This window comes from Aspergillus alliaceus, assembly GCF_009176365.1.
Source record: "Aspergillus alliaceus strain CBS 536.65 unplaced genomic scaffold BDW43scaffold_54, whole genome shotgun sequence".
Classification (NCBI taxonomy): Eukaryota; Fungi; Ascomycota; class Eurotiomycetes; order Eurotiales; family Aspergillaceae; genus Aspergillus; species Aspergillus alliaceus.
In genome coordinates this window covers 165,020-177,956 of record NW_022474737.1, presented here as the reverse complement: position 1 = coordinate 177,956, position 12,937 = coordinate 165,020, and the positions used below count along the sequence as shown (strand labels likewise).

General features: G+C 47.7%; 7 protein-coding genes across 7 annotated transcripts; 4 read left to right on the top strand and 3 right to left on the bottom strand.

Annotated features, from left to right (window-relative positions):
- Positions 1-2: 2 nt before the first annotated feature.
- Positions 3-907, bottom strand: BDW43DRAFT_288654 (CCDC12/cwf18 family protein). The gene has a single exon (XM_032043308.1). The coding sequence runs from the start codon at positions 823-825 to the stop codon at positions 214-216; it is 612 nt and encodes a 203-aa protein (XP_031896159.1). The 5' UTR covers positions 826-907; the 3' UTR covers positions 3-213.
- A 249-nt stretch (positions 908-1,156) lies between these two features.
- On the top strand, positions 1,157-3,577 carry BDW43DRAFT_315093 (pentatricopeptide repeat protein; the record flags this gene model as incomplete). Its single annotated transcript, XM_032047981.1, has 1 exon — positions 1,157-3,577. The coding sequence occupies one exon, from the start codon at positions 1,157-1,159 to the stop codon at positions 3,575-3,577; it is 2,421 nt and encodes an 806-aa protein (XP_031896158.1).
- Positions 3,578-3,932: 355 nt separating this feature from the next.
- On the bottom strand, positions 3,933-4,390 carry BDW43DRAFT_288652 (uncharacterized protein; the record flags this gene model as incomplete). The annotated part of the gene is made up of 3 exons (XM_032043307.1): positions 4,372-4,390; positions 4,145-4,314; positions 3,933-4,072 (listed from the first exon to the last, which is right to left on the bottom strand). The coding sequence occupies exons 2-3, from the start codon at positions 4,174-4,176 to the stop codon at positions 3,934-3,936; spliced, it is 171 nt and encodes a 56-aa protein (XP_031896157.1). The 5' UTR covers positions 4,177-4,314; positions 4,372-4,390.
- A 204-nt stretch (positions 4,391-4,594) lies between these two features.
- On the top strand, positions 4,595-5,617 carry BDW43DRAFT_192400 (putative transcription initiation factor TFIID subunit 13). The gene is made up of 3 exons (XM_032039034.1): positions 4,595-4,859; positions 4,925-5,551; positions 5,600-5,617. The coding sequence occupies exons 1-2, from the start codon at positions 4,799-4,801 to the stop codon at positions 5,371-5,373; spliced, it is 510 nt and encodes a 169-aa protein (XP_031896156.1). The 5' UTR covers positions 4,595-4,798; the 3' UTR covers positions 5,374-5,551; positions 5,600-5,617.
- Positions 5,618-6,042: 425 nt separating this feature from the next.
- Positions 6,043-7,474, bottom strand: BDW43DRAFT_192334 (eukaryotic translation initiation factor 3 subunit F). Its single transcript, XM_032039033.1, has 3 exons — positions 7,245-7,474; positions 6,473-7,185; positions 6,043-6,386 (listed from the first exon to the last, which is right to left on the bottom strand). Exons 1-3 carry the CDS (start codon positions 7,347-7,349, stop codon positions 6,167-6,169), a joined length of 1,038 nt encoding a protein of 345 aa, XP_031896155.1. The 5' UTR covers positions 7,350-7,474; the 3' UTR covers positions 6,043-6,166.
- A 128-nt stretch (positions 7,475-7,602) lies between these two features.
- BDW43DRAFT_288645 (UTP25 family protein) lies at positions 7,603-10,395 on the top strand. Its single transcript, XM_032043305.1, has 5 exons — positions 7,603-7,779; positions 7,829-8,220; positions 8,276-8,472; positions 8,532-9,109; positions 9,161-10,395. The coding sequence occupies exons 1-5, from the start codon at positions 7,658-7,660 to the stop codon at positions 10,074-10,076; spliced, it is 2,205 nt and encodes a 734-aa protein (XP_031896154.1). The 5' UTR covers positions 7,603-7,657; the 3' UTR covers positions 10,077-10,395.
- Positions 10,396-10,838: 443 nt separating this feature from the next.
- On the top strand, positions 10,839-12,925 carry BDW43DRAFT_288642 (DMT family transporter). Its single transcript, XM_032043304.1, has 2 exons — positions 10,839-11,401; positions 11,499-12,925. The coding sequence occupies exons 1-2, from the start codon at positions 11,048-11,050 to the stop codon at positions 12,423-12,425; spliced, it is 1,281 nt and encodes a 426-aa protein (XP_031896153.1). The 5' UTR covers positions 10,839-11,047; the 3' UTR covers positions 12,426-12,925.
- The last annotated feature ends 12 nt before the right edge of the window (positions 12,926-12,937 follow it).

Below are 12,937 nucleotides of genomic sequence, written 5' to 3'. Positions count from 1 at the left end.
AGGCTCCTATCACCACGATACTGTATTATACTAATATGAATCATATATAAGTTGGTATCGGTGCCCATATAGTAATAGACCGCAAAATGCCCTCGACGCCTTTTCGATTCGTATTTCCAGACCCCAACAACGAGCGCCTTAAAGCCAGATTTAGAAGGAACAAAAGATCGTTAGTAAATTACTTATAATCACACCTTTTCTAGGGTATCAAAATTATGCCAGGTCGTCATCCTCCATTTCCCGCCGTTCATTTTCATTTTCTCTCTCGCGTACACGTATTCCTTCGACCAACAGTTCACCCTCTATACCTACATCCTCTCCGTTCTGTTCTGTAGTGGAACCCGTGCCTTTGTCCTTAGCCACATGTGCGTTTTCTATCCTCTGTCGCACCAGCCTTGCTATTGCGTTTTGTGTCCTCACGTTCAAAGTATTCAGTTTCTCGTCTAAATCCCGTTTTAAATCCCAATTGGGCTTCTTCGGTTGAAGCTTGAAAAGATCAATTGGTTGATCCGCCTCTTCATCCTTCTTAGCTCGTTCTGCAGTGGCCTTAGCGATCTCGGCAGCTTGTGCTTCCACAGTTATCTGTCCGTCTGCGGGGGCCTGATCAAAGCCTAACTTCGGGCCACGAGTTTCGGCATCATAGTTCCTTCCGGAGAGATATTTGGTAGTAACATTGGGGAAAGCATCTTTCGGCTCGTCGTCTTGGGTATGAGATTCTGTTAGGGGCTCTGGCTCTGGCTGTTTCCTTTTGAGCGCGGCGAGCTTTGCGAGGCGGGCTTTGCGTTCTGCTGCCGCCGCATCGAGAGTGGCGTGGTTGGACGACATATTTGGGAAGACTTTTTTTGCCAATAGACAGATAGTTTAATGAAAAGAGAATGTCAGTTGGGAGGAAATAATGGGCTCCCCTGGTTCAAGGTTGAAGATATAAATGAGACAATTTTAAGATAAATCTTTCCTGTTACTGGTATCGGAGGCGGTGCGCCACACTCCGGGAGCATGAGCCACAGATAAATGGAGCAAAATAGGGCGGCCGCGATAAAATCGGAAAAATGGTTTCTTCCCATGAAGTGTCCGACATCTCGCTTCGCTCCACAGATCGCTTCTACTGCTAATCTACTAGCATCTATGTTCAATGCACGAGACCACGAAATCCTGAATGTCATTTTGTCCACATCACCTCCTGCGTTCCCGCTTCAGCGCCGGACTACCGTGCCGTGTTCCGCATTATAGGCTGCGTTTAGGACACTGGTATCGGCGGACTGCGAACCTTCCAGCGGCAAGACATGTCACGAATTATGTGTCTAGATCGAATATCACACAGCCCTGTGCGTATGACACTGTAGGCAATGATCTGAACACACCTTCCTCTCAACCTGCTTCTAGTCCAGTTTCTATTCAAGAAACAAGGGACAACCATATTGAGGATCAGCCACAGGGCCTTCAAGATGTAGCCGACTCATCTCTGGTTCAGATATATCAAAGCGATATCGCAGGGGACTCTGATCCATATGACATTCTTCTCCCACCCGTATCGACATCTTTGAACGACATGCGCCCTGTCAATCGAGAGTATAAGAGTACCTTCCGTACCCCTTCATTGGTGAACGGACAGATAAAATATAAATACAGTACGAGATATGTGAGCCAGGAGACGTTCGATTTTATGGAGAGTATGAGATTGAGGTCTCTACACTACGACCGCGAAGAAATTCACGCATGGAAACTCGCCTGTGCTAAATTATATCAGGCTGTGTTGAACAATACAGATGTACAAGAATTCCCGCCGTCTTTGATGCTGAATGATGATGATCTGAATCTCCTCGAAAAAATCAAAACAGACTGCCAGGGTAGTTTCCGTGGGGTTTGGGAGGTATTAGACAAACCTGCCAAGGCTTCACACTGGAAGCGACTATCATTATGGCTGTTACAAAATTCCCCAGATTTGGCCTTGGAATTTCTCCTCGTTACCTGTCAGAGTGCGGATATGCCTTTGTTTGTCATGGTTTCGGAATGCTTTCTCTTCCTGGATAAGCTGCATGGTGGCAAATTGCAGCACTGGAAAAAGGGAGACCATACATATGTTTCTCTTTTACTTAGTTGCTTAGACCCAAGCAGTTGGCCTGTTCTGAACCTATATCAAAAAGGTGTTCGGCTCTACTTGCGAAAAGCTGGTTTAGATGAAGTCTACTATGCCTGGGCAACTGTGGGCAGAAGGAAGAATTACATAGTATCCGAGACGTTGCTTTGCTTCATGCGTCGGTTTACAGAATTTGGAGATGTCCCTAAATCGCTAGATGCGCTCGAGCAGGTGCGGAACCGAGAGCAGGAAAATTTTCTGATGCATTCTATAGGAGTTATGCGTCACTGTTGCAAGCTTCTACTACTCGACTCTGTTCGGGATACTCCGGACGGGCGCAATTTCTATATTTTACCGAAACTACTCAACATGGGAGTGCGACCAGATCGTGACATGATGAACATAGTTCTATCCAATGCTTTTAAGACCGGAGATCCGCAGGTGGGATTCGACATGTTTCGTTTCATGAAAAGGCAGAGCTTCGAGCCTGATTCATTCACTTATTTAACATTACTTAGCGATGCCGTGGCTCGGGGGGATCGGGAGCGTGTTCAGTCGCTGATACAGGATATTAGAACGCGCAATCTTGAGAAAAACCAATTTATTGCGAGCAAAATCTTCCACGCTCATTTCACTTTCAACGCCAAGCATCATGATCCAGATGACGATCCCAGTGGCGTCTTTTACTCACTTCTGGATATGTATAACCAGTTGTATGATATCACGCCATTGAAGGACCTCTCTATCATTCCACCTGAATACACTCCTCCCCCAGGAGGCGACAACGCCCAGCCATCTATCATTGCTCTGTACCTCATGGTCGCGACCTATCTGCGGTGCCAGAAACGCATATCCCACACTCAACGCGTTTACACCAAATTCAGAGCCCTAGTGTCACAAGCTCACCCAGTTATAGCTCCGTTGGCCTCCACCGACCATACTTACAATGAATTCCTGGTTGCTTTTCGGGATGACCCTCGCGGGCTACGACCGGCCGTGCGACTAGTGGAGGATATGTTGCACTCCTCCAATGAAGAGGAGGAACTTGAAGACGGGACTCTTGTCCATGCTAAGCCGTCAGTTCGGACTTGGACGATCTTAATGAGCGCCTTCACCTTCAACAAACAGCCGCTTGCCGCGGAGAAAGTCCGAGATATGATGGTCAAACACGGAGTTGAGTACAACAAAGTTACCTGGAATACGATCATCAATACCTATGCAAACGCCCAAAATATTCCTGAAGTTGCAAAGTCAATCAAGGCTATGGAGGATCAGGGCTATTCCATGGATTCATATACAATGAAATGCCTCCGCTACCTTCAGGATCCGGAGCGCTTATGGATTGCGGTAGAAGAATTGGATAAGGTGACTGATGCTCGCCACGATATGGTGACCTCCCTGGGCCAGAGGCCTCTAGAGGAGAACGAACTAGATGAAGATGAGCTTCTACTAGAGCAAGGCTTGCGGCGTCTTTGCGAGAAAAAGGAGTCTACCCGTTAAGATACCCTGAATCATTTCTTTTCTACCACCTTACTATTTTCTTGCATCTGGGGCGTGGGTTCGTGAAAAAGGTTGTCATTTTCAGGGGTTATACAGAGCACAGGTGCATGATATATATCAGGATCTCAATGCTGTAGATTATCGCTTTTGTACAATAACATGTGTAAATAACCATGAGAACTCACTGCAATATAATTTTATGTACAAACCAACATGAGAAATTACGTAATGCCGATCGCTGGTAAAAGAACCATGCTATCTTCATTTATGAATTGATATGAGAATTATTTAGAAGGGAAGAAAAAGATCCGGTAAACTGTGAAAGAATTCATTTAACCCCCAAAGAAGATTGAGACCTACTCAGTATCATTAGTCTCGCTGGTTTTTCCTCCCACCATGCATACAATACTCACAGCCATCAAGATGCAGCAGATACTGACGTACGGACTCAGCCGTTCGCCGATTCGAGCACATTTCCAAAATATCCCGAAGAAACTTCGAATGAGGAGGGCATGAGTCTCATCTCTTTCATTGACATCACAAAGGAAAACAGAAAGTAGCACCTACCCGTGCTGATTTCGGTCCATGATTCCGGGCATTATGGAGTGAGCATAAGTACTTGTGCAGATGATGAGCAAGATCACTAGAAGTAGTGATTGAAAATTGAATAAGGCAGACTACCACACGTATCTCTGTTAGCTGGTTGTCATCTTATCAACGTCGAGCCTGTGGCAGGGCTTAGATAGTGGGCACCGTCTAGAGAGGTAGGCAATATTCACAGTGAATTCACTCACCATTTTGCTTGGATTTCCCGTTCAGAAACTGTTCTACTCTTTAACCTCAAATCTCCAACCCAAACTCAATGAAGTCTAAAGATATCTGTCTCCAAGTTCCGTCCTGTGAATCCGAGATTCTGCCCATAATATCCGCCAACCACTCTCACCGCCCAGGTCACCTCCCCAATGTGCAGCCTCCAACAGCTCCAACAGCAAGAACTCGGCCAATCGCTTCTGCCTCTTCGTCATCGTCCAGCCCATCCGCTTCACCCCGACAACCCAGCTCTGGCCATGTGCCGAGCCAACTTGCTCCACCTTGGCCATTTAATCCTCAGGAGACAGCTCTAATCCGCGCCGGTTATCGCCCTGCATTCAAACCGAACATTGCGAAGAACGAGGATCCTACCCCGCAAGCCATTTCTAAGGCAAGAAGCACTCTTCCGCCATGGCCGAACCAAGAGCCCGTGCCGCTAGGCACAAGGGCCAGATGAACTTTGCCGCCGAATGTAAACCCTCTGGTCCTTCCTTCGTTATAATCTCGTTGCTCACATTACATGCCTCGAATTGATAGTGCGCCTCCTCCTTCTAGCATATGGTGACCCAAGCCCGCACCCATCTTTCCCTTCGGAGCCCCTTCCTGAAACGGTCCGTGTACTCGATGAGATTGTTACCGACTTTGTTCTGGAGATGTGCCACGGCGCAGCTCAGTATGCCGCCTACTCGCGCCGTCAGAAGATCAAGGTTGATGACTTCCGGTTTGCGCTGCGCCGCGATCCTAATAAACTCGGTCGTGTCCAGGAGCTCTTGCGTATGGAGCGTGAATTGAAAGAGGCTCGAAAGGCGTTCGATCAGAATGATGACCAGGTTGGAAACTTGAAGGATGCTAGCAAGAAGGAGCTTGAGGACCTGGGCGATGGTGCCGATAGCAAGAAGAGCAAGGGAAAAGGAAAGAGAACTGCTAGAAGAGATTCAGATGCTACGGAAGATACGACTGTTTCGAAGAAGAGGAAGACCGGTTAAGTTGGTAACCGATGTCTCTCAACTATTTTCGATATCTTTCTGCTCTCCAATTTCTTTTACTTCTCAGGCGTTCTAGTTCCGGTCACGGCTTTTAAACAAATTTAGGATACCACTTGTGTCAGGGCAGGGCGTTATTGGGAAATTGATCCGGGCTCCTTCCTAAACTTGGGATTGAAAGGCAAGGCTTCTTATACCAGGTAAGTTTCACGAGCTAAGTGCAATCAAGATAAAACCAATGCTCATGATTTGTCATTTTATCAGCTAGAAGTGCAGATACTCGTTGCTTCAGTACATATATCCATTCATCATGATTAACACGCCGCTATGAAAAGCAGCTTCGTAACCATCAAGTCTACACTATATCATCAAAGTAAAGAGGCCCCTGTCATAAAGGGTCTCAAGCCCTTACTCTTCCCAACTTGCACAACTCCCTCTTTAATCACTCTGAACAAAGCCAGATTGACTCCCGTACGCCATGCTCTTCTGGTTCCTTTTTTTCTTTTTCTTTTTTTTGGCCTTTTGCTTTCGCTCGCCAATTTGATTTGATAATGCCCCCGGCAGCCGAGATTGTAATGCCACAGCAGAGAGACAATGGGAGCAGAACTGAAAACAAGCTTTTTCCACAAGAAAGATAACCCTGGACGAGATAGAACCCTAGACACATATCAAGGAAAGATTGGGGTAAACAGAGTGGTGGGAAAATAGATGCGAGAAGAAAAATGGATGGGACAAGAGATGTCAAGAGAAAAGAACTGTGTCTTTATAGATGGTCATTTATTTTGTTTTTCCCTCTTTACGCGCGAGCCTCCTCTCCACCCCGGTCTTGAGTCCGCTGCTGCCCTCCACGGCCTCCTTTGCCGCCCCTCTGGCCTCCGCGTTGACCGGACTCTGCATGGCCGGACTCGCCGCCAAGAGTGAGCTGAGCGGTTGCTAGGCGGTTGGACAGTTCCATCTGTGTACGGATGGTGTTGGCCAAGTAGGAGACAACCAGTACGTCCTGGATGTGGTTGTTGCTGTATGATTCGTTAGCATTCAGGGATGCATTACCCAGCCCCAGCAGGGCATAGGATTGAGGTTAATAAGAAAGGGGAAAACATACAAATCCCGCTCAATATCAGCGGGCTCAACCTTCGGTGCCAAGGCGAGAGCGTTGAGAAGGAACTGGCCTAATGCTGTCGACGCGGGAGCCTCCTCATCGATAACAGACTCGACATATCGAGAAACACGGTCGATCATACCAAGAACCTCCTCGATCGCACGCTCGAGAGCCTCAATATCAGTAAAGATGTTTGCGGCACGGTTTTCAGAATCGCGAGCGGCAGCAATAGACTCCAGGCCACTCTTTTCGGTCTCACCATAGCGGATCTCGTAAGGGACGGGGATGAAGGCAGCGCTGTCGGCGGCTCTCTCTGCAGTCACACCAACAGGAGCAGAAATGTAGGCACGAGTCTCAACATCTTTGCCAGGTTCGGTAGAGACAGTCAAGTGGACGGCGGGGTGAGGGAAAGTTCCATCACCCTGGCCGCTGTAGAAGTTCTGGATCAAAGCGGAGAAGGTGTTCAACTCGGACGAAGTGGCGTACCAACCGACCAGGACTTCCTTAGGGTTTGCCTTGAGATGCAATGCAAGCATTTGCTTTTGGTATTCCATGTCGACCTCAACCTGGTCCGTCGTCTCGGTGTGTCCAACAGCGAAAGTCGTGCGAATTTCCACTTCAGTTCCATCCTCTGACCTGGTTCCTAGCAGGGTTCCGATGACACGTTCCTGGTCGGCATTGCGACGAAGGGAATGATCAAGGATCGAGAAGAGTGCCTGCCAGATGTATCAATAACGTCGTCCTTTAGCTATCAGCCCTGATATAGCAAACGTACCTGAGGATGAATGACAACATTCAGAGGGGCGGTAGTCGGTGCAGACCCCACTGCCACCGGGCCCAGAGGGCGAGCAAGATGAAGGTAAGAATCAGTTTCAGCCATGATGGATAGAAAATATAAGATGCGCAGATGGCTTTTCTCTCTCACACAACTCTTCACTTGGTATCTTCCTCAGCGTGGTAGAGAGTAGCACTCTTTTTTATTAGTTCTTCCGCCCGCTAGACTCTGCGCCGACGGAGGTTCTGCGAGGCTCAAATTGTGTGTGCGCAAATGGAATTTCGCGCTAAGATAAGATAAGCATTTCCACCCCAAAAAGAAAAGTAAAAAAACCACCCCAAGGAAAAAAAATAAGTTCGGCGACTTAAGAGCTAGAACACAACCCCTTCTAGGTACATTGAATCTTTACCCAAATGGTTCCCCCTCGAAATAGAGGTTCCAGAGGTCGCGGAGGCCGTGGTGGCCGTGGTGGCCGTGCCAATGCCACCGTAAAGAAGAGAAACGCCTTCACAACGTCACGAGTAGATGAGATAGAGTGAGCTTCTCCCGTTAGGTCTCTGGGCCTAGCTAACCAGTTCACTCAGGGCGGAAGATTCTTCTAGTGGGGAGGATAGCCAATTTGAAGACCATCTTGGTGATGAAATGGACTACGGAGAACCTATAGACAAGGCATCGTCAGACAGCGAGGAGGACAAAGAAGACGAAAAGTCGTCACGCCCATATAACGAATTACTTCAGTTACTCAATACAACCGCTGACTCTAAGGGACCGGCACGAAAAAAGAGAAAGACTGAACAGAAGGATGATAAAAGAGAGGCGACTCGGAAACACATTGTTGCAACCGCAATCGGAGAGGAGGACGAGGAATTATTGGAAGACGAGCAGCAGGATCCTTCCGATGAAGAGGGCGAAGAGGACGAAGATCGCGTAAATGTGGCAGATGTTGATGGTCAAGCAGACAGTGATGATGAAGATGGTGAAGCTTTCCGGGATATCGCGATGGGTTCGATCTACTTACTAACAACTAGCAGACAGTGACCCCTTCGAAGCGCATTTCGCGGCTCTAAAAGAAGACGAACTTTCTCGACAAATTACGGCTGTAGGGGAGAAAAGGTGGAAATCTATGAAGAGAGAGCTCTCCGAAGACTTGAAATTAGTCCGCGCTGTACCGGATACTGGAAGCGAATCGTCGTTTCTGCCTACCCTGAAGACTATCACGAGTTTAAAGGTAGGAAATGGCTGTCCTGCGAACAGTTGATATGCGGAATGTTACTTATCATATTACAGCTCAAGAAGAAGTTGAAAGCGCCCGCCATGGAGCATATCCCTCAGATCGACGACTATGCCCAACACCTGGCTCCCTATATCTTTGATTACCAAGACGTCTTATATGGCGCCAGAACAACATACAACTCGGCTCAGCTGCGGGACCTTCTGGCTGTTCATGCTGTCAACCATGTGTTGAAGACCCGAGACCGTGTGCTTAAGAACAACGCTCGTGTCGCAAAGGAACAAGACGTCGACCTCGACTTGCGCGATCAAGGTTTCACCCGGCCTAAGGTGCTGTACCTCCTCCCGACCAAACAAGCTTGTGTACGAGTAGTAGAGTCCATCACCCAGCTCTTCCAACCTGAACAGCAAGAGAACAAAAAGCGGTTCACGGATACCTTCTCTGCAACAGATGACCGGTCCTGGGAGAGCAAACCCGAGGACTTTCGAGAATTGTTCGGTGGAAATGATGACGACATGTTCCGGCTGGGCCTCAAATTCACGAGGAAATCTGTCAAGTTCTTTTCACAGTTCTACGCTTCAGATGTGATCCTTGCCAGTCCACTGGGGTTGCGCACAATTATGGACCAAGCAGAGTAGGTTTCCCAATGCGCTAGAAGCTCGAACTTCATGCTAACTTCATATAGCGCAAAGAAACGTGATCATGACTTTTTATCTTCCATAGAGGTCGTTATAGCAGATCATGCCGATGCGCTTCTCATGCAGAATTGGGACCACGTCGACTATATCTTCAAGCATCTTAACCTTCAGCCGAGGGAGGCGCACGGCTGTGACTTTAGCCGCGTGCGGACATGGTACTTGGACAACAACGCACGATATGTCCGCCAAATGATCATACTAGCTTCATTTATTACCCCAGAGATAAACTCGATCTTTTCTACGCATATGCAAAACGTCTCCGGCAAGGTCAAAATAATACCAGCCTATGCCGGGGCGATCTCTGAGATCCCACTTCCCGTATCTGTGAAGCAGACCTTCTCCCGGTTCGATACTCTCTCGCCGGCGAAAGACCCAGATGCGCGATTCAAACACTTCACCACCACGGTATTATCATCCTTAGTCCGCAATATCACGTCTGGTCGGAATACCAATAGTGGTGGGATCTTAATCTTCATTCCATCGTACTTGGATTTCGTCCGTGTACGAAATTACTTTGCCACCTCTGCGCAGACCACCAACGTCTCCTTTGGCGCGATCTCGGAATACTCGGACACTCGAGACATTTCACGTGCCCGCACGCATTTTATGAATGGCCGGCACTCGGTATTGCTATATACAGAAAGATTTCATCATTTCCGGCGGTACCAGATCCGAGGAGTCAAGCGGATCATCATGTATGGAGTACCAGAAAACCCGACTTTCTGGGGCGAAATTGTTGGATTTTTGGGAATAGATCCAGCGGCGATTGATCAGGCGGCCGAGGGAGGCGTACGTGCCCTGTTCTCCAAGTGGGATGCACTAAAATTGGAGAGGATCGTTGGAACCAAACGAGTCGGCAACATGCTGCGCGAAACGGGAGGCGATACATTTACCTTTGTATAAAACCGAGTCCGTTGATCGTACTAACTCATATCAATGTATTTGTTACTCCTTGCCCTACTGCCTTCTATTGATAGACAGATATAACCCTACAACCCACACAATGGTCACTCCGCAAATGTCTCCATGAGCCAAGCAGGGTAAGTGAAGCCATTATTGTCAGAACCGTCGGCTTGAAACTTTCCCCAGGGGCACAGCATGTTAGGTAATAGGAACCCTCCACAACACTAAAGGCTGAGGGAACCAATTAAAGATCGTGTCCTTTTGTATATAGTGATGTAACCATATAACGTACATGCAGCCCTCATTTCACATATAAAGGTATAAGATAAATACACTAATATAGATATAGATATAGATATAGATATATATACAACAGGAGAAAACGGAAAAGGAAAAGGAAACGGATTAGTTGTGCGACGAAAGGGGGGGCATCCCATCATGGACTAATCCTTGATATTAAATGCAAAAGGCTTGCAATTTACTTAATAAGATGAAAGTAGAAAAAAATAGAAAGAAAGAAAATAAAAGAGTTGAATAAATTAGCTTTTCTTTTTCCGTCCTGAATTATTTAATATTTTAATACTAGTAGTTTGTTGTTTATACTAGCCATGATTTTCTCAATATGAAATTCAATTAATATCAACAAAGTGGGTCTTTTAAGGCGATCCACCCACGTTTTTATTTGGACCTTATTTGACGCCGATAGCGCTCTAAAGTCACACGGCTGCTGCACATTGAACAAAAAAGTTTTGTTTCTTTTTTCTTTTGCTATTTCTCTTTTTCTCTCTTGCTGTGCAGCTTCTGAAAGGGTTCAGCTGACAATTGAACTTCCATTAGTCTTTGAAGTTAATCTTTCGCATGATCTACTATTCTCAAGTCTACCTACATTTGTTTTGGACTTCCTCCTCTTCTACTTCTAGATCTTTACCTGGGACCCAAGGAAAGGAGTCACATATCGGTCCACGCCTAATATGACGCGGTCTTCGTCAACCAGTCAGGATGGTAATCGACCTCCCATCGGCTCAGAATCGACAGCCAAAGCCGACACCAATAGCCCATTTTCTGCGCTGTTTTGTTGGAGAAAACCGCGCCCAGTCAACGCCCATGTAGATGAGCGGACCCCCTTACTGGGATCGAACCCACCGGTATCACCATCAACGTCATCATGGTGGAAAACGGTGCAGGATTCAGGGCGCGAACTCTGGCTCCAGGGTAAGGGGATGATCCTTGTCCTGCTGGCGCAGTTCTTCGGCGCTTCCATGAATGTCATGACTCAAATTCTGGAGATCAAAGGGAGAAATGGGGAAGGATTTCATCCCTTTCAGGTATGATGATTTGACTTTAGGGCCAGCTTTGAGGGGTTCTATTGGTTCCTTCTCTCTCTTTCACTCTCATATGTCCAATACTAAAAGCTCATCCCAGATCTTGTTCGCCCGCATGTCCATCACGGTGGTAGTCAGTTATCTGTACATGTGGTATACCAAAGTCCCTCATCCCTTGGGCACCCGCCCTGTACTTCATCTGCTGCTGCTTCGCGCAGCCGGTGGCTTTTTTGGCGTTTATGGGCTGTATTATTCTGTCCAATACCTACCACTGTCCGAGGCGACAGTGTTAACTTTCTTAGCGCCTATCCTTACCTGCTACGCCTGCTCTCTCTTCATCCCCAACGAAACTTTCACCCGCAAGCAACAACTTGCCGGCGTAGTATCGCTAGTGGGAGTGGTGCTGATCGCACGGCCTCTCTCGGTTTTCTCAACATCCCCCGAGGCGGGCAATGGTAAACAGCCCCATTCTGCAGACGAATACCAACATATCCTGGCTATTGCCACGGCGCTCATGGGCGTCATGGGGGCATCTTGCGCGTACTCGTCCATCCGAATGATCGGACAGCGCTGCCACCCGCTTGTGTCGGTTACCTATTTTTCCTTGTTCACGACCATAGTGTCGACCGTAGCCATTCTGGCGATGCCTTCCATTGCTCTGGAGCTACCAGGGACCCTATTAGAATGGACCCTGCTCTTGGGTTTGGGAGTTTGTGGGTTTCTCCTCCAATTCCTCTTGACTGCAGGCCTGTCCTATGCTCCTCCACCGAGGAGATCATACACATCAACGGGTAACGAGAGCGATGAGCCTAAGGCATCATCGCACAGCTCGTCCGGATCGCGGGCCACGTCCATGATTTACATGCAGATGGTCTTTGCGTTGATTTATGACCGCGTTATTTGGGGGAGCACCCTTTCTCTCTTGAGTTGGATGGGATCCGGTCTGATCTTAGGAAGCGCCATCTATGTGGCAGTCGTCCGGGAGGCGCCCGCTGCTGCTAGGGACGATGACGAGGAAACCGAGTAAATAAGGACGAAGGTTATGAAATTGGTCGCACGACGACGTCACGACTTGCATGAGCGGAGGAATGAATGCCTGGAGTAAGGGCGAGGGGGAGGGAAAAGAAAGAAAAAACGACTAATGCATGATGGAGCCGACGAGGCAAGAGACACGACGATCTGAGGGATTTGACAGCAAGCGAAGATTCCTTCTCTGCGACAACAGCGCGAATTTCCTAGTAAATTTGATTTTGATATATACTACTGTAGTAGACTATATACTACTCTCGTAGATGGACATGATTGATCTATTTGAACTAAATTGAATCATAGGTTGTGGTTGTGTCTGCGATTGTAAACATAGTAGAAGAATTCAAGGTGGAAAGAAAAGCGCGCTTAGGTCAAGTTGCAGGCAGTGCGTGGAGATCCCGACAAGTGGTGTTGGTCCGTGCTTTCCTGGAGAACAGTGCTCCGTAGTTTTTGCCCCTGGGGTACCTTGGTTCCTTTTTTTTTTTATTTTTCCCCTTTCTCTCTGGTTCC